The 27800-nt window shown below is 39.7% G+C and overlaps 1 protein-coding gene across 4 annotated transcripts in view; it reads left to right on the top strand.

Moving 5' to 3' along the window:
* The window catches only part of saxo4 (stabilizer of axonemal microtubules 4), a 155267-nt gene that overhangs the window by 26568 nt on the left and 100899 nt on the right, over positions 1 to 27800 (top strand). For all 4 annotated transcript variants that reach the window (XM_059975676.1, XM_059975678.1, XM_059975675.1 and 1 more), the window contains 5 exons: positions 3605 to 3727; positions 7972 to 8089; positions 8899 to 9052; positions 12731 to 12859; positions 18233 to 18290. In XM_059975676.1, coding sequence (XP_059831659.1) covers positions 3622 to 3727; positions 7972 to 8089; positions 8899 to 9052; positions 12731 to 12859; positions 18233 to 18290 — 565 coding nt within the window. In that variant the 5' untranslated portion in view covers positions 3605 to 3621. The remainder of the gene's footprint in view (positions 1 to 3604; positions 3728 to 7971; positions 8090 to 8898; positions 9053 to 12730; positions 12860 to 18232; positions 18291 to 27800) is intronic.

Here is a 27800-nt window from a genome sequence, read left to right as displayed (position 1 = left end):
ACTACTGTAGACTATATTTTGAAGGTGAACCCATATTGCTATTGAAAAAGGGATTCCTTGATTTAGTTTGAACAATGGTAAAGGAACATTCTACTTCTGAGTCAGAATAATGTGTGACTTTCAAGGGAACTGGCAGGTGGTACTGCATTTGCCCTCGTGCGTGGTAGAGTGGAAAGATTGCTCAATTCATTTAAGTAAACCATTGTCAAAAGACTACAGCCAAGCAGATAAAATATTAAATTGTACTATGTAGACTTTAAATAAAGGAATAAAGTGATTAGACGTAGCTCAGTCATTAGAATTTGGCCTCTCATTTTGTTCCCTAAGTAAAAATTCAGAAGGCAATGACAGTGATTTCAAAATTACTTTGCTTTAATTAAATACATTCAAGATTTTTTTTCCTTTTTCTCCCTGATTGACAAAATCATTCCTTTCCCTTCCATTAAAAGGAGAAAGGAACCAACAATAATGAAGGGTGTGTGGTGAACTACATATACCTGTCTGGACACGCCCCCTGCTGACTGCTCCCGTGGCTCCTCCCACAGACCCTGGTATAAAGGTGATTGAGGCCTGAGCCCGGCCTCTCAGTCTCCAGAATGTAGTATGGTGGTCACTCACAGCTTGTTCCTTCTTCCAGTTAATAAAAGCCGTTATCTAGCCTTTATGTCTCAGAGTGAGTTATTGATGGTGCATCAGGGTGTTAAGTGGTAATTGTGAAGTTTTCTTCGGCAGCTTTTGGTGGAGAAGCTTGCAGCCAGTTTTCTCTTGTTCATTAGTCTGTGAAAGAGATTTGAAAGGTTGAACATAGTTTCTATGTTTATATTCTTATACAAATATAGAATTCCATCTGAATATGATTTATCTGCAAGTGAAAGAAATATCACAAAATCAGTTAAACATTTGTGTGTATATGCAACGGGAAGAGAATTCAATAGATTTTTTAAAAAAATAAACTATTCTTGGAAAAATTCCAGTGAAATGCCATTATTCTGAAGTGTGCTGTAAAGTTATATGCAGATTGTCTGCTGTGGAGGTACATTTTAAGAGGAAAGCTGCTGTGTAAAGATGTTTGGCACCACAACTATAAATGGAAAGAACTCTTTATTGAAATGAGTGATATTAATTTATTGAAGTAATTTTCCCTGCCCCATTTTTTCTCCTACTTTTTTTCCCCTTTAATCTTAAGCGGTTCAAGATGTTAGTTCTTTCCTCCATTGCATCTATTGATTGCAGACTTATGATTTGTACACACACACACACACACACACTCTTTCAGAGGCAAGTTTCAAGGTCTATTTTTAGCTTTGTTCAAGATAATAAATGGTATAGCTTAATGTTGCTCATCTATTAACATTTTTTGGAGATGCCATTAACTACAGATCTTGTAATCTGGAGCACCTAAAATTACTGTTGCCACACATGGCTCTACTATGTTAATTCCTGTTCTGCATTTAAATATTTTAAAACAGTATTAAAATTTGTCCTTGTTGTTGTTGAATAATACAATTCCTTCAAAGCTGCAGTACTTTCTTGGTCTCAATCAATCAAGTTCTTAAGGGATGATATCTATGCACACGACCATGCTGATTACCCCTAATGAACCTCTTTCTTTCCAGATGTATTTATATCTTGCCCCTAAGAATTCCCTCCTGTAAGTTACCTACCACAGAAGATAGACTGACTGATCTATAGTTCTCTGCTTTTTTTTATTTGCACAGTTGCGTAGTGTTTAGAGTACTGCTCTTACAGCATTAGCAATCCAGGTTAAATTCCTGCCACTGTTTGTAGGGTGTGCCTATCTCCCTGCAATTGTGTGGGTTTGCTTCACGTGGCCCAGTCTCCTTCCACATTCCGCAGATGTACGGGTTGGGATTAGTAAGTTGTGGTCATGCTATGTTGGTGCTGGAAGCATGGTGCCACTTGCGAGCTGCCCTCAGCACATACTCAATTTTGTGCTGGTTGTTGACACAAACAATACATTTCACTGTTTGTTTCAATGCATATGTGATGAATAAAGCCAATCTGCAGCACTGGAGGGCAAAGGTCTAGGGAAGGTAGATTTAGCGAGGGCCTGATGCAGAACCTTGTACCCAAGTGAGTGGCTAGAATCTGGAATGTACTGCCCGAGAGGATAATAGAGGCAGGTAATCTCATGGCATTTATAAAGTATTTCCAGATTAGTAATATTGATGTAGTTATGAAAGGGCAGAATAAGCAGGCAGAACCATACCAGCAACTGATATTTTCATATATTTTAAAAAGTAAACAGAAACTACCACTCCAATGCTCTTTTACAAAATAAACTATATTGGCTCAGGAAAGAATGCAACAAGAAAACTGAAAAAAAAATAGAAGGGATGTTATCAGGGTGCTTCCACTACAGACCCTCACCTAGCAATTCTTATATCTAAAATTCAGACTTCAGAGACAGACATTCGCTATTTAGCCCACACAATTTATCCACTGCACGAACATCACTTCTTTTAAGGAAGAGACGAAAAGTGCAAGCAAGAAGAAGTAATTTAGGGAAGGTTTCAGAACCATGTTGAAAGTTAATTAGCTAACATAATATTTGAGTGCCATGGCCTCTTTGCCCATTATACACTGAGATCAGCGCTCACAACAAAACAAAAACAAAATGCTGTGGAAGCTAGAAACAGGAAATGGAAGAAAAAGTGCTGGAAGGAACAAATCAAGCAGCATCTGTGCAGAGAAATTGTTAATGTTTTACATCCTCGATCTTTACTCTGAATGCAATAAAATTCATTGACAAATGGCAGCTAGATAACCCACAGTTCTCCATACCCGAGCAACTACTTGTGTTAATGTTCCTTCAAGAGCAGTCGTGATTGCCCAGGGCTCCAATGAATTTTCAAAGCAATAAGGAAAATAGTGGGATTTTCTTCAGTTAAGATTGATTAATTAAGCAAAGATTGGATACTAAACTTGTAACTTGCACTTCTCTATGGGTCATTATTATACCTTACCAAAACAATGATGAGAGCAGAACACCTTAAACAAAATCTACTGACCGACTGGAAGATAACAAGAAAGAAGTCAAGGAAATGTAATAGCAAGAACACACAAAATGTAGAAGCAGGAATACTCCACCAGACCCTTGAAGCCTGCCCCACCATTCAATCTGATCATGGCTGATTTAGACAGTTCATCTTCTGTGCCAGTTCCCCATAATTTCCAGTTCCACATTCTATGAAATTTTTTTCTAACTCCACCTTAAATATACCTAATGATCTGGGCTGTACCACTATCAAGGATTGTTTTAAATGCATCTATGTTCCCTTGTTCACGATTTCCCACCATTTTCTTTATAGTGGGCTAGCAGCCCAGGTTACATGACAAGGAAATATCCAAATGGTAGACCGTTAGAAAGGAAAGTATTGCATCCACTCAGAAAAAAAATCATTACAGCCCAATTTTAGGATACAATTGTTAATTAGGTAGTATACTGATACCAGTGTTATCCAAATCAGAAAATCTTAATGGGTGCCAAATGGATTGGAGTCTGATAAAAGCTCCACACAGTTTCAATAAATTCAGCCATGAAGATCCATACTAATATTTTTGAAAAACAATCTTGTTTCAGAGTACAGTTGATGCAAAATGGCTTTGATTTCTGTGGACAGCACACCTCACTATACAAAGACAAGTTTTGGAGCAGATGTCGATCCCATGAAATTCTACTCCACAACATCTTCAACATCCTATGGTAAGAGAGTGCAGTGTGATCCTTTGTGCTACTGAGGGTTTATTGGAAGAGGTTAGTGTGCAGTGCTATAAGCTCAGTGCTGAGAATCCACAATTGAAAATTGGTTAGTATGTCAGGTCCCAGTATAGGTGATCTATGATTATTGATTTAACAATGCTTGGTTAATTGTCAATGCTTGGTATGAACCTTTCTCTTAAGGCTTAATTCAAAACAAGCCCAGCAATGATGACATTATTTTCTGTCACATATTTGTGATCCCTTTCTAAAATGGCTTTGAGCAATGCCAGATAATTATTATTCATATCTCTCACACCTAACCATAATGAGGCATACAGATCACAGAAAATTGCTAGTCGAACTCTCTGTTGGTAGAAGTGCAGTGGGTCCATACCTCAGAAGTTTGGGTAAAATCATGTTTTTGATGCAGATTAAAAGAAACTTGGATTGTGTTTGGAAATAAGTGCTGACATTGTGATGTACAGCTAACCTGTATTGTTTTGACACAGATTTTGTGTTCCCACTTCATTAGCATGATGGTAGCATCCATCAAACACTAAGCATGCTATTTATTGCTTTAGCTCTTATCCACAAGAGGCAATCAGATACTGAAACCAGTGAGTGCTGCCTGAAGCCATGACTTCACCACTTAAATGAAAGATTATCATAATTTCTAATTCCAAGCCTTCAAAAAGACTGTCATTAACTATGGTGAAACTTGGCAGAAGACTGTATCCCTGTTCTTTGACTTTTCTATAAACAATTTGGTATGTGGGAAGAGGGGAGAGAGGTCCATTGTCTTCAGTGATCCAGGAGTCATCCTGGAGTACCAAGAAGCATGAATGAGAGGAGGTCAATGTTATGAGTAGAAGAACCAGATATAGATTAGGTAAATGAACATGGCACTGGGAAAGGTAGTATGATTTCACTTGAGGTTAGTAGACAGGTCTACTAATCCTATCTCTCACTAGCTTCCTGCACTGTTCAGACCTAAATACTCTCATCCTAAGCAAGAAAAAATCTGGAGATGCTGGAAATTCAAGCAACACACCCAAAATGTTGGAGAAGCTTAGAAGGCCGGGCAGCATCCATGGAAAAGAGTGCAGTCATCAATTCAGGTCAAGACCCTTTGGCAGGACTGGAGAAAAAGAAGATGAGGAGTAGAGTTAAAAGATGGGGGGAGGGGAGGGAGAAACACAGGGTATAGGTGAAACCAGGAGGGGGAGGGGTGAAGTAAAGTGTTGGGAAGTTGATTGGTGAAAGAGATACAGGGCTGGAGAAGGGGGAATATAATGGAAGAGGACAGAAGGCCATGGAAGAAAAGAAAAGGGGGGATGAGAACCAGAGGGAGGTGATAGCAGACAAAGAGATAAGGTGAAAGAGGGTAAAAGGGATGGGGAATGGTGAAGTGGGTGCGGGCATTACCGGAAGATCGAAAAATTGTCGTTCATGCCATCAGGGTGGAAGCTACCCAGAAAGAATGTCCATCTACCCTCCCGTTCACCATTCCCCATCACCTTTACCCTCTCTCACCCTTTCTCCTTACCTGCTCATCACCTCCCTCTGTTGCTGCTCCCCCTTTTCTTTCTTCCATGGCTTTCTGTCCTCTCCTATTAAATTCCCCTTCTCTAGCCCTGTATCTCTTTCACCAATCAACTTCCCAGCTCTTTACTTCATCCCTTCCCCTCCTGGTTTCACCTATTACATTGTGTTTCTCCCTCCCCTCCCACCACCTTTTAACTCTATTCCTCACCTTTTTTCTCCAGTCCTGCTGAAGGGTATCGGCCCGAAACATTGACTACACTCTTTTCCGTAGATGCTGCCTGGCCTGCTGAGTTCCTCCAGCATTTTGTGTGTGTTACTTATATACCCGTCACTCTACTTTTAGAGAATCACTATTCTTACCTGACATAATGTGTTCCAGCACACTGTACACTCACTTATTCTGCAAGGCACACCACACCCAGCAGCCACAGAACACAATCATCTATTCTGTAATAGCAGGATCCATCATTACCCTGCTCCAGCTACTGACAATTGCCTTTTCATCAGGTCAGCAGGTGATTCCAGATCACTTAGACTATTCAGCTGATTTAGTATTCAGGTTAGCAGAAGCCTCCGGATGAGGAACACCTAGGAAAGAATAGTGGAGTGAATGGGGAGGAGCTAGGTTAAATGCAAAAGTGCATAGAACTTCAAGTTAGATCAAGGTCATGATCTACAATGAGTGTGTTATCATAATTTCCAAGTTACCAGTACTTATAATTGAAGTAAGGGATTAATTACAATTCTGAAATGGAACTTGCTTCTTCTGTTCCTATTCATGGAAGCCTGAATTAGATTGGAGTATTCTCTCACTGTTCATAGGGGAGAATGAATCTGGACTACAGTGTTGTTTAGCAAGTTACATTCAGAACAACATACACAAAATGCTGGAGGAACTCAGCAGGCCAGGCCTGCCGAATGGTTTTGGGCCAAAATGTGGACAGTACACCTTTCCATAGATGCTGAATGGCCTGCTGAGTTCCTCCAGTATTCTGTGTGTGCTGCTTGGATTTCCAGCATCTACAGATTTTCACTTGTTTGTGATTAAGTTACATTCAGATATTGGTATTTATGTAAACAGTGATTGTGACTGTGGAGACTCAAGAATCTGCAGATGCTGGAATCTGGAATAAAAAAAAGCTGTTGGCAGAACTCAGCCAGGTAGGCAGCATCCGTGGAGCAAAAATGGACAGTTGACATTTTGGGTTGAGACCCTTCCTTTTGGGTCTGGGACTATGCTGTGAAATTTCCAGAGAATGTTCTTGGAGTGTGTGCGAGGGAATTCAGCTATCTGTCAAACTTCACCTTTGTTCACTTAGAGGTGATCAACCAATAGTCTAGTGTTCTATCAAAAAAAAAATGTCTGACTGAATTTGGAAAATACATAGATTTGCAAGTGACCAAGCAGAGCATCGGTGGCACCCGGGCCTATGATACGTAGGCTCGTCTGTAATATTAATAGAAATTTTAGCACTTCTCTGCATAACTATAGTCAAATGCAAAATAATGAAACAAAACACCTGCAAAGCTATTCAGACCAAAGAAGTCTTTTATCTGCAAACATCAGGTGGTTAATGATTTTATTAAACCTGTGCTTTTTTAAGTGACCATTCTGGGGAATTTCTATCAGTGCACTTGTGTGCCAAACCTGACTGTTTAGATTATTTAGATTCATACTTATTCTGTTTAGTTTGCATCCAATCCACCAAGAGAAAACCCATCAAACCATTATCAATACAATAGCTTTAATAAATTCCATAGAACCATTGTGAAAATCAACCACCATCTTACAGCATGTACAACGTTATTGTAATTGTCCAGTGGCCCACTAACAGATGTATTCATTATTTAGTATAGTCCCACCTTGCCAAATCCGACATCCAGTCTTGGTTGAACACTTGCTTGATGATAGTAAGTTTCTAGACTTTTGTGTGAAGACTAGATGCATAGATGAGATGATGAAGATTGGCAGTTGTAAAACACCCTTCAACAGCAGAGATCAGAACTGGAAGAGGTTGAAGTGAATGGAACATCATCACCTTTGCTCTGCACAGTGCCTATGTTACATTATTTATTCCCCCTTGAAAGTTTAAAACTGGTTTGCATCCCTGGATTCAATTATGTTTACTTATAATGCTTTATAAGATCATTCGGATTTGTTTGTGTTGTGTTTACAAGTCTTGCTAATACAAAATGCATGTTCCTTCAAGTATTCTCCAGTGGCAACTTATCAGGTAGAAACAGGATCCTTTTTTTTACTTTTGCTGCTTCTAAAGTTTTACCATGCCTGCCAGCAGTGTAGGCAAATTACTTTTAAAATTATGGCCTTTGATTGAGCATTTTGCTGATATGCACTCCTGGCAGGCATAACTTTAATGAGATTGTTATTAATATCACACATCATTTAACTTATTAGAAGACATAGCTGAAAGCTGATCAAATCATTTTCTATGGATAAACTGCATCTTCAAATGCTTCTACTTGTAGCTTTGCTTTTTGTCAATTTTTGGAACGATAACAGGGATATACTTTATTCACCCTGAACCTCCACTAATTAAGTTTTACATCTGAAAATCAACTGATAAACTACAGTGGCATTCATGGAGAATTTTATGATCTTGCAGTTTTAGGTTGGGGAGATTGAGTGAAGCAGGAAAGAAAAAAAAGACAAAGATCAAGTCAATAATATGTTTGTTTTCTAGGTCATGAACACTTCGTACCCAGGACAGGTGTGCATTCTGGAGCAGGATATGTCACAAATATAAGACCTGTCCTACACTACACTTCCTCTATAGACAGACTTGACAATCCAGTTCTTTGGTAAGAGGACCTTAATAAATGCAGTTGATTGAATAATATATCAAAACATTAAAATTTTATTGATCTTGATAATCTGAGTCAGAAGGAATTAGGAGTAAAAACAGAAAATGGTGAAAGGTACAGAATGTTCCTGGTATTCAGCACCATTATGTGACAAGTTACACCATTACGCATCTTGGTAGCATAATAGTTAGCGTGATGTTATTAATGTCATGACTTTGGACCTTGGAGTTCAATCCCAACATCCTCTGTAAGGAGTTGAGTTTGGAATGAGTGAGTTTGCTCTGGGTCTAATTGTACAATAATATATGTGGTTTATCCAGCTGTTAAGAAGATTACAGAAGTTCACAAGCAGGTTAACACAGACAAAGTGCTGGATATCTCAGCAGGTCAGGCAGCATCAGTGGAGGAAAATTAACTGTCGACATTTTGAGCCGAGACCCCTTCAAGACATAGCCTGAAACAGCAACAGTTTAATTTCCTCTATAGGCAATATAAGACCTGTCCTATACTACACCTCCTGTATAGACAAATTTGACAATCCAGTCCTTCGGTAAGAATGGATAACATGCTAAGATCCGCCAGCATTTTATGGGTGTTGTTCAAGATTTCCAGTGGTGGCAGAATCTTTCATGCCTCTGGTTCATGGACAGGTTGATGGAGATGACACATAGTTGGAAAATAAAACTTAAAGCAGAGCAATGCAGAGTGTAGCATTCAGGAAACAACAGGCCAACAGATTGAAATTATTTATGTAGGGATGAATAGCTTGAAATATTTAATTTATCTTTCTGTACTGTTCCCTTTAGGCAACTTTTACAGGATAACTATCTCTCAGTAATAAAGAAACACTTTGTTTCTTATGGACATCCAGATGGAAAAGAAGATTTTCCTCACAAGTTACATTCCATAGGCAGTGGATTCATGCGGACAAAGCCATTGAACTTCCCATTCCTCAAAGATGTAAGAAACCATTCAAAATTTGAAAAGCTTTTGGGTCTAGTGGTTAATTGGTTAGAAATTACTTTTCTTTTCTAATTCTGGATCCGGGTTCTGATTGAAGTTTTGACTGAGAAATACAAATTAAGCATAAAGTTGGCAGCAATTCAGCATCTTTTGATGGGAAACTGAAGCATGAAAGTGGTCAAATATAAAAATAAGGCAGGAAAAGGTGTTCTTGGAAAGTTGGGCTGAGTTGCATCAGGCTCCTAGAGAGAAATTTCTAAGTTTATTTCAATGAACCTATCTTATACGCAGAACAAGGGAAGTTCCTGGAGCCCAGTGGATAAAGCCCAGTTTACTATAAGAAGCAAGAGAAGAGATCGCTGTGCCTTTGGTGATGATCTTTGCACCCTTACTAGTGACAGGAATAGTACTAGATGATTGGACAGTAGCAAATGCTATTTCTCTGTTAATGAAAGTGAGTAGGGATAACATTGGGAATTATAGACAAGCAAGCCTTACTTCAGCATTGTGCAAATTATGGGAGAAAATTCTTAGGGACAGGGTTCATGAGGATTTGGAGAAGCAGTCTGATTAGGGATAGTCAGCATGACTTTGTGAGGGTCATGTCTAACGAGCCTGATCAAATTCTTTGAGAATATGACAAATTGATGAAGATAGAGCAGTGGATGTGGTGTATATGGATTTTAGTAATGTGTTTGCTATGGTTCCCCATTGAAGGCTCATTCAGAAAGTCAAGAAGCATGGGATCCAGGGAAACTTGCTAGTTTATGAAACCTCTATACATGTGACCAATTATCTGTGAAAGAACGCATAAATTTTTTAAATAGGCTTGTTTGGTGGCAAGCCGTTTTTCAGTTTACGATGTAAGCTCCCAATATAAAGCTTTGAGTGTGCTTGCGAGCTCAACTTGATTAAGTCATAATGAATCATGTTAGCAGACTAACAATTATTGAACATGTGTCACAGCAGCATATGTAAAATACACTTTGTAATCTTCTCTCACCATCTGCAACTGGAAAAGAAAACAGATTCCCATGTGCTAATGCCATAATATTTCATAATAAGGAATGCTAAAATTTACAAAAAATGTCATATTAACTGCTGCAAACATAACTACTCTTTTGGCAGAGAAAGTTGAAATTTAATAACTGTAACCAACATGGACAGAACACTTAGTTTTATTCCACTGAGGCAATTTAAAGAAAGATCATGTTGCTGATCTTTATATTTTCCATCTCCAAAGATCTGGTTTTATTACTTCCAAGAACTTAGGGCAACAGAGCCGACATCAGTAACGCGAAGATATAAACAGTCTCCACAACTCTTTGAATCAACATTTTGTTCGACTGTCTAAATTAACCTGTAAGGCAAAATTTGTTTTTCATTTTTCATTAGGAAAAAAAAACATTCAAAATATTCAGTTATTTTTATTTTTGTTGCATGATGGAAAACTTAGCTCCCACATACGAATGCATGCAACACTTCCTTTCATCACCTGGAGAATGCTCAGAGTACAACAGTAATTTGTGGAGAAATAGAAAAGCTTGTGTTGTGTGTGTGAAATCAACTGTTTAATTCTTAGGTTAGACTGTTTATTTGTTATTTTATTTGCATTTTAACAATGACTTATATGCTTGGATTTTAAGTAGTTCTTATATGCACATAGCTGTTTAATATGCTTCCACTGGCTATACAAAGTATAATTCTGGAAAGTTTTGCAGAAAGTGAATAAGTGCTTTCATATTTGTTAACATGGTGCTGCATTATTGAATAATAGCTTTAAAACTGGTTAGTTCTTATCTATAGATATGAATGAAAATTTTCTTATCTCTGTGGTATAAAAATAGCTGTTTTATGCTTTGTACCATCTTTATCCTCTGTCCCTTTCAACTAGTAGACTTATATCACAGTTCTTTTCCTGTTTTCTTTGTTCTATAAACTCTCAACAAAATGATCATGAAGCAACAAGTTTCATACCTCTTTCTTGACTTCTGAAAGAACTTTGGATCCATCAGGAGCTAGTAAATGCATGCATTTTTTCTCTCCACCAGGAACTAGAGTAGGGAAATGGAAGAACAATTGATTTCTTTTGAGTGAACTTTAATTCCACCTGAGAGAAAAATCTCTCACAAAATAGAGAGAAGAAAAAAAAATTCAGACAGCACAGGTATAGGGGTGCCTGACATTGTCTGGAATTGATTATCCAGAAACAATAGTGTCCTAAATAGTAACACCTGATGTTGTATATGGTAGGTGTTGTTGCTGTGCAGCAGGTAGTGTTGTTGCTCTGTAGAGCAAGTGAGCTGAATCTCTGGTGCTGTTCATTATGGGATTTTCATATGTTTAATTTCCTCTTGTACCCTTGGGTTTCCCCTCAACTCCTTTTCCCATCCCAGTGATAGGCTGCTTGGTGGGTTATTTCACTAATAGAAGTGTTTGACATATAGAATGTAAATCAACACTGAGTTTGTAACATCATAAACTCTTTCAAAGGTGCTTCAATAGATCCTATTATATTTGTTCCTAATGAAGACAAACCTGGCGTGGGTTTACATAAGAACATTTTATCGCTGAACTGCTGCTCAACCCCATGTGCACATGCCACTAGGTCACCATTGTAACTTCTGGTTCCTGGTGAACCCCTCGTATTGTTCACTGGAGTTGAAGTTTTTTATTATGCACCCATAATAACACAGATACTAGATGGGGAAGAAGAAAGGAGTTGAGGTATTGCTTGCTCAGGTCAGGGGGGAGAGAAGTCCCAGTGGCCAGTTTATCACCCTCCCTTATCAGGCTCTTTATTTACCTCTTTAATACCTCTATCAAATTAGTGAAGCAACATTTCCCTTGCACAAATCTGTACTGACTATTCCATATCAGCCCCTGCTTTTCTAAATATCAGAATCCCATTGTTTAGAATTTTCTGCAGTAATTTCTCTACCACTGATGTAAGGCTCACTAACTTGTAGGTGAGGTATTAGCCCTACTGCCCTTCTTAAAAAAAAACAGAATAGCATTAACAACCTCCCAATACCTCACCTATCAAAACCTAAAGAAAAGTGCTGAAAATCTCTGTGAGGTGCACCAGGTATCATGTTCCTTGCTTCTCATAGAATGCTGGGATAGATTTCATCAAGCACCCAGGACTTATCACCTCTTATGCATTCTCTTACAGCACCCTGCTCCCTTAAGACAGACACTGTCTAAACTTGTAACAGTTCCCTTTTAGAACTTACTACATTTCATGTCATTCTGCTTGGTGAATACAGATGACAAGTATTCTGTCAGGACCTCATTCACATTCTACTCTTAGATCTGAACCATTAACAGCCTTTCCATAACCACAGGTGCTGCCTATGCTGCCATATTTCCAGTACCTTTTGTTTTTATTTCAGATTTACAGCACTGGCAGCTATTTGATTGTCATGAGTCTGAGAAATTCGAGGGCTGGAAGAGTATAAGCAACTTTTCCAAACTTTGGGTCTGGCCACTTAGATAATCCTAGATATTTTATATCCTAATCAAATAACACTTTATATGAGTGGTTTTGGTTTCTATATTTTTTATTTCAGCAAATCAAGGACTGATTGATGTATTTTAGCCTTTAACTCTGCAGGCTTATGAAATGTTGCATTTATAACGTGGGTTAGTTGATTTTTCACCTCTATCACACAGATGAAAGAGGTTCATACTGATACGAAAGATCATGGACCATCGTTTATCACAGGAATTCAGCCCAAGCATGTACCATTACTACATCAAATTCAATCAAAGGACCCAGTGATGCAAGAGAATAGAGGTCATGTAAGTATTGCTGCTGGATACACAGTGCAGCAAGTATTGGATGTACTTGATCTAGTTACCAACTATTCTCCAAAATTCATTTCACGTGAGGTCAAAACGTGAATACCTACATATTCTGGGTTGTACAATCAATCTATGTGTGACTGGGTGTAGGGTTCATGCAGTGTTCATGCTGTTATTATCCAGATTCCAAAGTTCATTTAGGACTGACTATCTTGGATTAACTTCACTCACATCCATGGGGTCCAGTATCAAGAACAACAGGCACTGGTTGAAGCTGTATTGCCTTAATTAATGCATGTGTCTAGTGAAAAGTGCGTATGGCGTGCATTTGGTCTTTAAGGGGACAAGGTCAACGATATGCTCAAGTAAGATATATTTCCGCTCAAATGCAGAATATAAAAGTCAACTGTCGAGCAAGATATTATAATTTTGTAACCTTTTTTAAAATTTAATGTTCCATGATGTCACTTAAAAAAAGAAAAGAAGAAGCATTTTAAATGAATTGTAACAATGATGCATAACAAGGAATTGGCCAAGTTTTATGTTCTCACTGCTCCTTCTCTCAACCCTTTATTATTATTTTTCTTTTCTCTTTTTTATTATTTTTTAAGAACCACTTTGTTTGACATCCTAAATAAACAGAAATTTCCACTGCGTGATATTGGGAAGAACCAATTTGCATCGTTTCTCTACATCACAGATCTTTCAGTGCTGTGGACTCTGTTGCACTAACTGGCAACGGTCGGAAATAGAACAAAACTGTTAACCTTGGTGTCATATTTGATCTCGAGCTGAGATTCACACTTCATTTTTGTGCCATAGCTAAGATCATCTGCTTCATCTCCTTTATATTGTTATTATCACCCCCCCCCCCCCCCCCTTACTCATCCGCTGCTGCAATCCTCACCCAAGACTTTGTTGCCTTTGAACTCTGCAATGGAAATGCACTCCAGGCTGACCTTGGTCTTGCTCCCTAAACATTGAATCGTGTATGTTCGACAGCCCATGACATAATTCCCATTCACTCATCACTGCTGTGCCTGCTGACCTATATCAACTTGTATTTCTCATGTTCTTATAACTTCAGTGGCATTTGACCCACCAAGTCCATGGCATCTCCCAGTCCATTACCCCACTCAATCTCCTGTTCATTTTCTCCCCAGTGATTCTCCTGCCTTTCACCTATTCTAGGGTTAATATATAGCAGCCGGTTAACCTTCCAGCATGTCTTTTGGGATATGGGTGGAAAGAGGTGCACCCTGAGCAAACTCACATAGTCACAGGAAAACAAATAACAACTAAGTGAGTGTCAAACTTTGGAACTATATGACATGAACCGCTGCACCACTGTGCTGAACAATTAAGCAATGCCTCAAATTTTCATTACTATTTTCAAACCTCTCCCAATCTCCTACTCTTCAATCTCCAATCTCCAATCTTCAATCTCCACCAGCTTCATATCCCTGCAAGACACCTGTATTCCTTTACTTCTAGCTTTTTTCTTTATTTTGCCTGATTTCTCATTATAAACTCTTTTCCACTGGAAATATGACCTTCAGCTCTCAAGGTCCCAGGTACTGGATCTGCTTTCTGTTAGTCTCTGCTCCTCCCCCCTTCAATGGATTCCTTAATACCTTCCTCTTAGATAAATCTTTTGATCTTTTTCCAATATCTTGGCCTTAAAGTTTTGTTTTTAGTTAGAAATAAACTTGTGAAGCTTTTGGAGAAATTTCTATTACATTAGTGATACTATATTAAAGGAAGTTAATGTTGGAGCATATGTTGTAACCCATGCCACCTTATTCTGACATTATATGTAATTCTTCAGGGGAAAAAAAAACGCTTTTAGAAGGGAGCATTTTAGACAGTTTACTTTCATATTAACTATCCAATTGTCTGATGATTAAACACTAACAGTATTTCATTAACTTTTTGGCATTGCTTTAACTTTGTAACCATCAGGATTGTTCATTTTTATCAGTAACTCCATTCTTTTTCATTTTTAATGCTCATTTCAGAATTTAAGGGGCTAGAGAGAAAGTTAAGAAGTAGGTCCTTGATGTTATCTCTCTATCACGTATATCTGGTGCCACGTGTTAATCAATATAAATATTTGAAGATCAGGCATAATAATTCTTGGAAAAAGTGCAGGATTCTTGGGGCTCAGCAAACAAATATGGGTGATAAACTCAGCTTTAACATGGCATGCTTGTGGTGGGTTTAACTAAATTGGCTAAGGGATAGGTGACAGAAACGACTGTAAAATGTTGGAAAAAATAATTCAAGAGTCAAAGAGTAGCGGAGAAGGAAGTAATGCCATATAGGATGAAAACAGATGAGGAACAATTCTGAAGAACACAAAAATAAGTTTGGAATGCATGTGTGAAAAAGCAAACGGAGCAGTGGCTCAGACTGCTGGTAAGTGGGATTTTAGTAAAGTTGTGATAACAGAAGGATGGCTCAAACAGAGTCAAAGTGTGAGAGAGTAGTTACTAATGCATCTAGGAACTTGGGAGTCATGAATAGGGGCGTGGAATAAAGGAAAGAAAGTTATGTTGAACTCAAATAAAATTGTGAATAGACTACAAGTGGAATGTTGTATATAGTTCTTGTCAATGACTGGAAGTATTGGAGAAAATGAAGTTGCTCTCATAGAATGATAGAAAAGTACAGCACAGAAATGGCCCTTTGGCTGATCTAGTCTATACCAAGCCTATTCCCATCAACTTGCACCCAGACCATTGCCCTCCATACCATCCAAGTGCCTATCTAAACATCTTAAACGTTGAACTCCAGCTCACATGCACTGCTGCACTGGCTGCTCGTTCCACACTCTCATGTCCCTCTGAGTGAAGAAGTTTCCCCACATGTTCCCCTTAAACTTTTCACCTTTCACCCTTAAGCCATGACCTACTCAGCCTCAGTGGAAAAAACCTTGATGTCCTTACTCCATCTATAGTTATAATGTGAATACCTCAATCCAATCTCCCCTCAATCATCTACATTCCAAGGAATAAAGTCTTAACCTATTCAGTTTTTCTTTATAACTCAGTTCCTCCAGTCCCAGCAACATCCTTGTAAATTTTCTCTGTGCGCTTTCAACCTACATCTTTCCTGTAGGTAGGTGACCCAAACTGCACACGATACTCCAAGTTAGGCCTTACCAAAGTCTTTCATAACTTCGACATAACATCCCATCTCCTGTACTCAATACAGCAAGTACCTCCTCTGCTGTAATCAGTATCAGGTCCATGACCTCACTGCTGCTTTGCCTCACTCCTATAGTTCATGCGTCCATCTCCTGAGTTAACACAGATGCAAAAACTCCATTTAAGATCTTCCCAATCCCTTTTGGCTGCTCACATAGATTACCATTCCAGAGAACCAGTTTTGTCCTTTGCAAATCTATTTGTAGAATCCCTTAGGAATCTCCTTCACCTTGTCTGCCAGGGCAACTTCATGTCTTCTTTTAGCTCTCCTGATTTCTTTAAGTGTTCCCTTCCATCTCTTATACTCCATAAGTACCTCAATTGTACCCACTTGCCTATACCTGCTCTGTAGATGTATCGTCCTTATTCCTCAATTCCACCCATAAAGCCTCGCCAGACGTGTCCTCCAGTCTGACCTGACTGAGTATTGCCATGACATTTTCCCTGACTGCTGCTGCCACTCCTCCCCCTTTAATCCCTCCTGCTCTGTCGCATCTAAAACAATGGAGCCCTGGAACACTGAGCTACCAGTCCTGCCCCTTCTGCAACTGTCTTACTAATGGCTACAATATCATAATTCCATGTGTTGATCCTGAGCTCATCTGCCTTTCCTACAATACTTCTTGCATTGAAATATATATAGCTCAGACATTAGTCGCACTATGCTCAACCTTTTGATTCCTGACGGTCTGAGGTATTAACAATATCTGTCTTCACAACCTCTTCACTATCTGTTCTGGCACTCTGGTTCCATTCCTCCTGCAACTCTAATTTACCCCCCCCCCCCCCACAACCCCATGCAGCATTAGCAAACCTTCCCACTAGGATATTTATTCCCTCTCCAGGTTAGGTGCAAACTTTCTCTTCTGTACAGGTCTTGGCTTCCCTAGAAGAAAGCCCAATGCTGCAAAAATCTGACATCCTCCCTCCTACACCGACTCCTTAGCCATGTTCTAAACTGCATGATTTTCCTACTTCTGACCTCACTAGCGCATGACATGGGTAGCCAACATGAGATCACAAACCTAGAGGTCCTTTAACTTAACACCTAACTCCCTGAAATCACTTTGCAGAACCTCATCATTCTGTTTTCCTATGTCATTGGTACCTACACAGACCGCGACCTCTGGCTGCTCACCTTTCCACTTAAGAATACTGAGGACACAATCCCAGATGTCCCAGACCTTGGCACCCAGGAGACAAATGCCATCTGGGAATCTTTCTAGTCTACAAAACTTCTTTTCTGTACCACTAACTACTGAATCCCCTATCACCACAGCTTGCCTCTTCCTCCCCCTTTTCTTTTGAGTCGCAGAGCCAGACTCAGTGCCAGAGATCTGAGTGCTGTGACTTTCCTCTGCTAGGTTACTCCCCCACCCCAACAGTATCCAAAGTAATATGTCTGTTTTTGTGGGGGATGGCCACGAGGGTACTCTGCTCTAGATGTTTAATCCCTTTCCGTTTCTTGAATGTCACCCTGTGTCCTGGACCTTGGATGTGACTACCTTTCTGTTTGTCCTGTCTATCATCACTTCAGCCTCCCACATGATCCAGAGTTCTTTCATTTCCAGCTCCAACTCCTTATTACAGAGTTTTAGAAGGTGCAGCTGGATGCACCTGGGAGTTCTTCCTGCCTTCCCACATCCCACTAGAAGAGCATTCAACTATCAAACAAGAAAACATCTGCAGAGGTCCAAAACATTGACTGTACTTTTTTCCATAGATGCTGCCGGGCCTTTTGGGTTCCTCCAGCATATTTTGAACATTCAACTATCCTGCCTGCATCCCTACTGTTCTAATTTTACAAATACAAAGAAAGAAAACAGTAAATAAACTGGTGGGAAAATATCTATATATCTACATACTGCTTTTCATTTTCTCTTATTCAAGCCTCTCCTTGCTAAAGCCTCAAATAGCTACTGTAACACTATGTATAAAGGAGCGATAAGGTTGAGAGGTGATTTGACAGAGACGTACAAGATCAGGGCTAACTTAGATGAGGTAGATAGATGGAAGGTGTTTTCATTAACAGTTGGTTTCAGTACCGGGGGACAGATTTAAATTTTGGGACGGAAGATGTAAAGGATAACAAACAACACAGAATGAATTTCTCCCTGTAGGTTTCTGAAGTGAGTTGACCATTTCTTTTCTATCATTTCAGGGACCACTCTATATGTCTACTGAGTATAATGCTAAATATAAGCTGCTGCATTCATCAGGTATGTAATTCTCCATTGGCAAAACCTGGCTCACTGGTCTGCTTTTCATCAAACTGATTTCAGTTACTACTTAAGAACATCGAAGAATTTAGACCATAAGACTCTAAGTTATAGGAACAGAACTAGGCCATTCGGCCATTGAGTCTGATCCGCCATTTGAAATTAATCCTAACATTGCATTTTCCTTCCTTACAACCAACTCAACCTGCAAGTTAATCTTTGGGGAATCCTGCACCATTACTCCCAAGTCCTGTTGGACTTCCAATTTCTGAATGCATGTTTAGAAAATAGCCTTTGCCTTTATTCCTTCTACCAAAGTGAATGACTGTACACTTCCCTGCACTGTATTCCATCTGCCATTTCTTTGCCCATTCTCCTAATCTGTTCAAATTCTTCTGCAAACTCCCTGCTTCCTCAACATTACCTGCCCCTCCTTTTCTCTTTGTATTATCTGCAAACTTGGCCACAAGGCCACCGGGTCTGTTAATCAGATCATTAATAGATAGTGCAAAGCTGGACCACTGTGGAGCTCTACTAGTCACTGGCCCCCTTTATTCCCACTCTTTGTCTGCTTATCTTCTCTCCATGCGTATCTTTCCTGTAATACCATGGGATCTGATCTTGTTTAGTAGCCTCATGTGCAGCACCTTGTTAAAGATCTTCCAGAAATCCAAGTAATCAACATCCGCTGATACGCCTTTGTCTATCCTGTTTTTTTATTTCCTCAATAAATTCCAACAGATATGTCAAGCAATATTTCTCATTAAGGAAACCATGTGGATCTCAGCCTATTTTATCTTGTGCTTTCAAATACCCAAAACCTCATCTCAATAATAGACACTTAACATCTTGCCAACTGCTGAGGTGAGGCTAACTGGCCTGTAATTTTTTGCCTTTTGCCTGTCTCCCTTTGTAAGGAGTTGAGTGATATTTGTAATTTTCCAGTCTTCTGAAAAGACTGCAGAGATTGAGAATACAGAAACAAAAATTTGAGCACCAGATTTAAAAAGTGAACAAGACCTGTTGGGAATTTCTGCACTTGGTTAACGAACACTTGGCAAAGCCAATAAAATGAAGTTGGGTTTAAGTCGAGCAGCCATTATGGGAACAGTTATTGTGTGAATGGGACAGGGTTAGAGTGGGGGACTGATTCTTTGGCTTAGGAGGATTTGGCTAGAAGAGGGAAAAGCTAGTTTGCGGTTTCTGTTAGGTCTTTCTTTTGTTGTATATTAATGCTTGTTAGAGTAGGGAGAATTGATCACAGGTCAGAGATGTACTCTTCATGCAATAAGTGGGAGATATGAGAGACCTCTAGTCTCCCTGATTACTACCGCTGCAAGAAGTACATCTATGTACAGCTCGTTATCGACCGTGATACGTAAATGGAGCTGGATAACTTTCAGTTTAGACAGTGAATGAAGAGGTGATAGAGAAGGACTACATGGAGATAGTCACAACAATGTTGCAGCAGGCAGGCATCTGGGTGACAGTCAGGAGAAGGAAAGGAAATAGGTAAATAGTGCAGAGTACCCCTGTGGTCATTCTCCTTAATAACTTTGGATGGGGGGCACGACCTACCGGGGAAAGTCACAGTGACTAGGTCTTGCTCTGTGGCCCAGAAGGGAAAGGGGGATAGGAGGAGGGCAGTAGTGTTAGGGGATTCAATAGTCAGGGGACCAAACAGGATATTTTGTAGACATGATGAAGACCTTTGGATGGTACGTTGGCTTCCAGGTGGCAGGGTCAGGGATGTCTTAGACTGGGTCCACAGCATTCTTAAGGGGGAAGGTGAGCAGCCAGAAGTTATGGTGCTTATTGGTACCAGTTACATACTACAGGTAGGACAAGAAATTAAGTCCTGAAGAGATAATATAGGGAGCTAGTTAGAAAACTAAAAAAAAGGACATCAAGGCAGTAATCCCTAGATTGCTGCCTGTGCCATTTACCAGTGAGAATAAGAATAGGATGGTTTAGCAGATAAATGTGTGGCTGAAGAATTGGTATGGTGAGCAGAGTTTCAGATTTGTGGATCTTTGGAATCTCTCCCATTGAAGCTATGACCTGTGCAAAAGGGAAGGATTACACCTGGACTCAAGGGAGACCAAACTCCTTATGGGCAGGTCAGCTAAAGCAGTTGGTTTAAAGATAGAATGTAGAGAGTGTGAGGAAGGAGAGGCAGTGGAAAAAGGGTAATTACAATTGGTTTGATGGGTTGAAATGTGTCTATTTTAAAGCAAGAAATAACAAGAACAAGGGTAATGATCATAGAATATGCATGGGTCATTACATGGAGCTCCAATGAAGCCATTGCAGAGGACTTGGCTGTCACCAGGGCAAGAATGGCTATAGGACATTCCTGGTTTTAGATATTTTAAAAGATACAAGAAAGAAGGTAAAAGAGATGGGGGCAATAGCATTCCGAATTAGGGATAGTATCACAGCTTTTGAAAGGGAGGATATCCTAGAGAGACTGAGTCAGTGTGGATAGAAGTAAGAAACAGAAGAGAGTAGTCACTCTATTGGGAATATTCTATAGACACTGCTGCCCAACAGTGACACTGAGGCACAGCTTTGGAGTCAGATTTGGAAGTTGCAAAACTAACTGGCCATAGGAGTAGTGCCAGAGGATTGAAGGGTGTCAAATCTTATTCCTTTATTCAAGGAGGGTAATAAGAATAGTCCTGGAAATTATAGACCAGTGATTCTTACAACAGTGGATGGTATTTGGAGAAGATTCTGAGAGGCAGGATTTAAGAACGTTTGGAGAAACAGCCTAATTAGGGGTAGTCAATGTGGCTATGTGAGGGGCAGGCTATGTCTTAAGAGCTTGACTGAATTCTTTGAGGAAGTGGCAAAGCAGTGGATGTGGGCTTCAATAGAGCACTTGACAACATTCTTGTGGGAAGCTCTTTCAGAAAGTCAGGCAGCATGGCATCCAAGGAAATTTGTCTGCCTGGAGGTTGGTGACCGGAGGTGATCTGCAGAGATCTTTCTGGAACTCCTGCTCTGTGTGATTTTTATAGATGACTTGAATTAGGAAATAGAAAGGTGGGTTCATAGGTTTGCAGATGGCATGGAGATTGGCAGTGATGAAATCATATAGAAGGTTGCTGTAGGTTACAACAGCACATTGATAGGATGCAGAGCTGCAATGTCACAGCTGGAGTTGAATCTGAACGTGTTTCAGTTTGGAAGGGTTCATGTCAGGATTCTTAACATTGAGGCACAGAGGGATCTTTGGGTTCATGTCCATTGATCTCTCAAAGTTGCAATGCAGGTTAATAGGGTGGTGAAGAAAGGGTATGTTGACCTTCATTAGTTAAGGGATAGAGTTCAAGAACTGAGAGGTAATATTGCAGCTTTATAAAACCCTAGTTAGACTACATCTTTGAGTATTGGGTTCATTTCCGGTTGCCTTACTATAGGAAGGATGTTGAAGCTTTAGAGAAGGTGCTCAAGAGATTTTCCACAGATCTGTCTGGATTAGAGAACATATTCTTAGGAGTGAAGGAGGATGAGGGGGTGAATTGATAGAGGTGCACAAGATAAGAGGCAAAGACAGAGTGTAGCCAGAGACTATTTACCTGGGTATAACTTACTGATAAAGCATGTATGACTTTAAGGTGTTTGGAGGAAGGAATGGGGGGTGTCAGAGCTAGGATCTTTACACCGAGAGTGGTAGGTGCATGGAACATGCTGCCAGCTGTGGTAGTAGAGACAGATATATTATGGGCACTTAAGCAATTCCTCGATGGACATATGGATGCAAGGAAGATTGTGGTTATGTGAGGGAAGAGTTAGATTGATAATGGCGGAGATTAAATAACTGGCTTAACATCATAGGCCAAAGGGCCTGTACTATGCTTTACTTTTTGTGTTCTATGTTCTGTGTTTTATGAATCTAGTGATTCTTGAGGGATCACTGGTGATGCCACCACCATCTCATCAGCCACCACTTTTAGAACCCTGGGGTGTAGTCCATCTGGTCCAAGTGACATCCACCTTCAAAACTATAGGCTTTCCATGCATCTTTTCCTTATTAATAATGACTGCTCTCACTTCTGCCCCTGATGTCCAAATTTCTGGCATGCTGCCACTGTCTTCCACAGTAAAAACTGATGCAAACTACTTAAATCAGTTTGTCCACCATTTCATTGTACTCCATTACTAACTCTCCAGTGTAATTTTTCTGTTGTCCAATATCTTCCCTCTCTTTTACTCTTTATATAGCTGAGAAAACTTTTGGTATCCTCTTTTATATTATTAGCTAGCCTATCTTCATATTTCATCTTTTCTTTCCTTTTTGCTATCTGGTTGCCTTCTGTTGAAAAGCTTCCCAATCCTCTAACTTCCTACTAATTTTTGCTACATATGTTGTATGTCCCCTCTTTCACATTTACACTGTCTTTGTTTTCAGTTGTTAGCCATAGTTGTCACATTGTACCTTCAGAATGCTTCTTTTTCTTTGGGATGAACTGATTACTCCCACAAACTTCAGCCATTGTTGCACAACCATCATCCCTGATAGTGCCTCCTTCCAATCAACTTTGAACAGCTTTTTTCTCATGCCTCTGTAGTTACCTCAACAGTAATATGGATGCATCCAATTTTGGCTTCTCTGCCTCTGACTGTGAGGTGAATTCCGTCATATCGTGATCACTGCCTTCTTGGGGTTCCGATACCTAATCAAATCTGGTTCATTACACAACACCAAATCTATAATTGCCCTTCCCCTGGTGGACTCAACCATAAGCTGCTCTAAAAATCCTTCTTGTAAGCATTCTACTTATTCCTTCTCTTAGGATTCACCATTAGCCTGATTTTCCCAATCTACCTGCATATTGAAATCCCCTATGACTGTAATAACATTGCTCTTTTTACATGCCTGTTCTATCTCCCATTGTAATTTGCACCCCACATCCTTGCGACTGCTCAGGGTCTATACATAACTCTGATTAACTCTTTTGATAATTTCTGTTTCTTAGCTCTACCCTCAAAGATTCTACATCTTCTGTCCTCTGTCACTTCTTTCTAAGGATTGGATTCTATGTTTTTGCTAACAACACCATCTCACCTCCTACGCCCACCTATCTCTCTGTTCAATTCAACGTGTATCCTTAGATATTAAGCTCCCAGCTGAGATGTTCTTTCAACCGTGACTCAGTGATGCCTATTTCTAACTGCACTACAAGGTAATTTACTGTATTATGTATACTGCATACACCTTCAAACCTGTATCGACCACCCCTTTCAATTTTTCCTCCACGTTGCCTGAAGTTAAGTTCTTATCCCTCTCTATACTTTCTGTCATTCTTTATTCTGGAGTCCTCCTTATCCTCCCCACACTCTCCTTCCCTTTGGTTTATCCATACCTTTTCAAGCTGTTCAACAATCCCCTATACTACTTAGTACTATCCACAGCCCTGGTTCTGCTTAATTGTAAATGTAAATTGGACTATCTTATTACATATTTTACAACATGAATATGGTGTGGAAGCATTGCATTTACATGGATTGAGTTTGATCTTCATTTCATCCATTCATTCCATTTTGTAGATTGGGCAAATACTCCAATACCCAGCTTTTGATATGCCATTCACCATATTGGTAAAGATCATGGATGGTACTACAGAATGACATATAACATAGATTTTAGACCCATCTTAAACTCCACTCCTATCTGTTGAAATTTTTGCCACTTTAACAAAGCGGTCACCTTCAGAGCTGCAATGAACATAACTGGGTTTGCTTAATAAAACAATCTTTGTGGTAGACTGTCCTGTCATTGCAGGGTCTATTTCCTTCTATTCTTTTGAAAGTACCTGCATATTAAATCTATTTATTTTAGAACGGTGTATTCATCTAATTATATGTCAGTTATCTAAAACAAATATGACAATGGATAGTAACACATAAAATACAGAAGGAACACAGCAGATCAAGAGGTATCTATGGAAGGAAATGGACTTTTGGCGTTATGGGCTGAGATCCTCAATCAGGACTGGAGTGGGAGGGGACATAAGGCAGAATAAATACTGTAGGTGAGAGGAGGGGAAGAGCACAAGCTGGCAGCTGCTAGGTGAGTCCAGGTGAGGGGGGGAAGATAGGTGGGTGGGAGAGGGGAAATGAAAGGAGAAGGATGTGAGAAGATAAGAGCTGGTAAAGTGATAAAGGGATGAAGACAAAGGAATCCGATGGGCCCTCATAGATACATATTTAGTGATCTTCAGTAGGTGTACTTAACATTACACTAGCTGTTGCAGGGCTCACAGAAGGGTATCAGTTGGTTGGAGAATCCAGGCTCATGCTGGACCATGAGAAATTCTATTGACAGAAGAACATTAGTGAGGTTGGTAAATATTAAACTAGGTTCTTACTCAAAAAGGAGGATATTTGATGTTGTATTTGGTAAGAATGGTGGAGTGAATGATTTGTAAAACCAATTTAATGACAAAGGCCTGAATGGCTTAGTTCTATGCTGTGCCATTTGAGAACCATAAATAGAAACGTGCAGATTTGCTCACTGCATATCTCTTCAATGGCATTGGTCCAGAGATCTATTACCAAGCCTGGCCCAGTCAAGTCTGAATCATGTTTTGTGGAAGCTATGGCGCAGCAGGAATGTTACAAAATAAATTGCTCAATTTGACCGATGGAAGTACTAAATGTGCAAATAAGATTTGAATGATTGACTGTTATCGGAATACAAAACCACTTTGGTTAGAAAATGTAATGAAATAGCTTGCTGGAAGAAATAAATCTTTTTGAACTTAATGCATAAGTTGTTGCAATTTGTGAACAGTACATTTCTTCACTCTAAGAGCACTAGAGGTCATGCAATATTGCTATTAGGGACTTTTACAGTTTGAAAAACATAGCAGTTCTATGTATTACACTGAAATATTTGCACATGTTGTAAATAAAATGTAAATTTGTTTTCTTTGCATTCATTGCAATGCATCATTACAATATTCAAACAATTAGAGAAAAATAGTCAATTTTAGCAAATACTGTACCACTGAAATCTGACAATTTATAATGTAAATATATTTGCTCTTAATTTATACTAATATATAGGAGCCAATAGATGTATAGTTCAATTAGACCATGTGGCCCATCAAGTCTGCTCTGCCATTCAATCATGTCTGATCCTTTTTCTTTATCCTCCTCAACCCCAGTTCCCAGCCTTTTCCCTGTAACCTTTGATGCCATGTCCATCAAGAATCTATCAATCTCTGTCTTAAATACACCCAATGACCTGGCCTCCACAGCTGCAAGTGGCAACAAATTCCACAAAAGCACCACCCTTTGGTTAAAGAAATTTCTCCACTTCTCTATTTTGAAAGGGTGCCCCTCTATCCTGACGCTGTGCCCTCTTGCTCTAAACTCTCCCACCATGGGAAACATCCTTTCTACATCTACATCTAGGCCTTTCAGCATTTGAAAGGTTTCAATGATATCTCCCCTCATCCTTCTGAATTCCAGTGAGTATAGACCCAGAGCCATCAAACATTCCTCGTATGATAACCTGGAATCACCTTTGTGAACCTTCTCTGCACCTTCACATATTCAAGGTGAGGCCACACCAATGCCTTATAAAGCCGCTAGAATCCCTGCTCTTTGATTCTAGGTCTCTTGAAATGAATGCTAACTTGGCATTTGCGTTCCTCAGCACCGACTCGAACTTTAGGGTGTTCTGCGCAAGGACTCCCAAGTCCCTTTGCATCTCAGACTTTTGGATTTTCTCCCCATTTAGAAAATAGTTTTTTTTTTCATTGGAATGGAATGTAAATAGTTTTACCATTTACAAAGAAAATTTCTTCCAAATCCAGGTAGTTAAACAAGTAAGTTACTTATCATTTTATATGAACGGGATCTCAAATTCAGTAATTAACATTGGCTAGTTAATATAATCACAGTATTATTTATGTAGTGCAATTGATGATCACTCTTGTGGTTAAGGATAAGAGAATCATGTTGGTCCTTGAGGTCAGTAGTACCTCATTCAAGCTGCCCTTCATAACTTGCAAAATATGAGACTATCACCAGATACCTGGGTAGTGTGGGTCATACATGTCCAGCACTGCAAATGTACTTTTTGATAGGGATCTCTCTTTGGTTCCAAGGTTGCCAGTTACAAAGGGAAAATCTTTTATTCCAATTTCATTAATCAATCTATAAAGTTCCTAAAATCTCTCCATTTATGTCAACATTAAACCCGTGTTGTGCCTGTAAAAGTTAGAGGCTGTCATCTAATATAAGTTGTGTAACTTAGTGCAATACATAAAAAAGGTGGAGGAATCTATGGAGAGGAATAAACAATCAACGTTAATGGTCTGATACCCTTTATAAGGTTTGGAAGGGAAGGAGTAAGAAGCTAGAAAAGGAAGGTGGGAGGAGTGCAAGGATCACAGACTGGAAGGTAATAGGTGAAGCTAGGTGAGGAGGGAGGTACTTGGGTGGGGGAGGGGAATGAAGTGAGCAGCTGGGAGGTGATAATTGGAAAAGGTATAGGGCTAAGGAAGGAACCTGATAAAACAGGAGAGTGGATCATAGAAGAAAGGGATGGAAGGGGGACACCAGAGGGAGCTGATAGGCTAATAAGGAGAGGAGAAGGGATAACAAAGGAGAAGAAGGGATAACAAAGCATTTAACAAGGTCCCACATGGGTGGTTAGTTAGGAAGGTTCAGTCGCTAGGTGTACATGGAGAGGTAGTAAATTGCATTAGACATTGGCTCAATGGAAGAAGCCAGAGAGTGGTAGTGGAGGATTGCTACTCTGAGTGGAGGCCTGTGACTAGTGGTGTGCCACAGGGATCAGTGCTGGGTCCATTGTTATTTGTCATCTATATCAATGATTTGGATGATAATGTGGCAAATTGGATCAGTAAGTTTACTGATGATACAAAGATTGGAGGTGTAGTGGACAGTGAGGAAGGTTTTCAAAGCTTGCAGAGGGATTTGGGCCAGTTGGAGGAATGGGCTGAAAAATGGCAGATGGAGTTTAATGCGGACAAGTGTGAGGTATTGCACTTCGGAAGGTCAAAGCAAGGTAGAACATACAAGGTAAATGGGAGGACACTGAGGAGCGCAGTAGAACAGAGGGATCTGGGAGTACAGATACATAATTCCCTAAAAGTGGCTTCACAAGTAGATAGAGTTATAAAGAAAGCTTTTGGTACATTGGCCTTTATAAATCAAAGTATTGAGTATAAGAGTTGGAATGTAATGGTGAGCTTGTATAAGACATTGGTGAGACCGAATTTGGAGTATTATGTGTAGTTTTGGTCACCTAATTACAGGAAGGATACTAATAAGGTTGAAAGAGTTCAGAGAAGGTTGACAAGGACGTTGCCGGGACTTGAGATACTGAGTTATAGAGAAAGGTTGAATAGGTTAGGACTTTATTCCCTGGAGCATAGGAGAATGAGGGGTGATTTGATAGAGGTGTATAAGATTATGATGGGTACAGATAGAGTGAATGCAAGCCGGCTTTTTCCACTGAGGTCA

Source organism: Hypanus sabinus, chromosome 7 (assembly GCF_030144855.1).
Source record: "Hypanus sabinus isolate sHypSab1 chromosome 7, sHypSab1.hap1, whole genome shotgun sequence".
NCBI classification, from domain to species: Eukaryota; Metazoa; Chordata; class Chondrichthyes; order Myliobatiformes; family Dasyatidae; genus Hypanus; species Hypanus sabinus.
The sequence above is the reverse complement of the archived record's forward strand: the minus strand, read 5'-3'. Positions and strand labels throughout refer to the sequence as shown.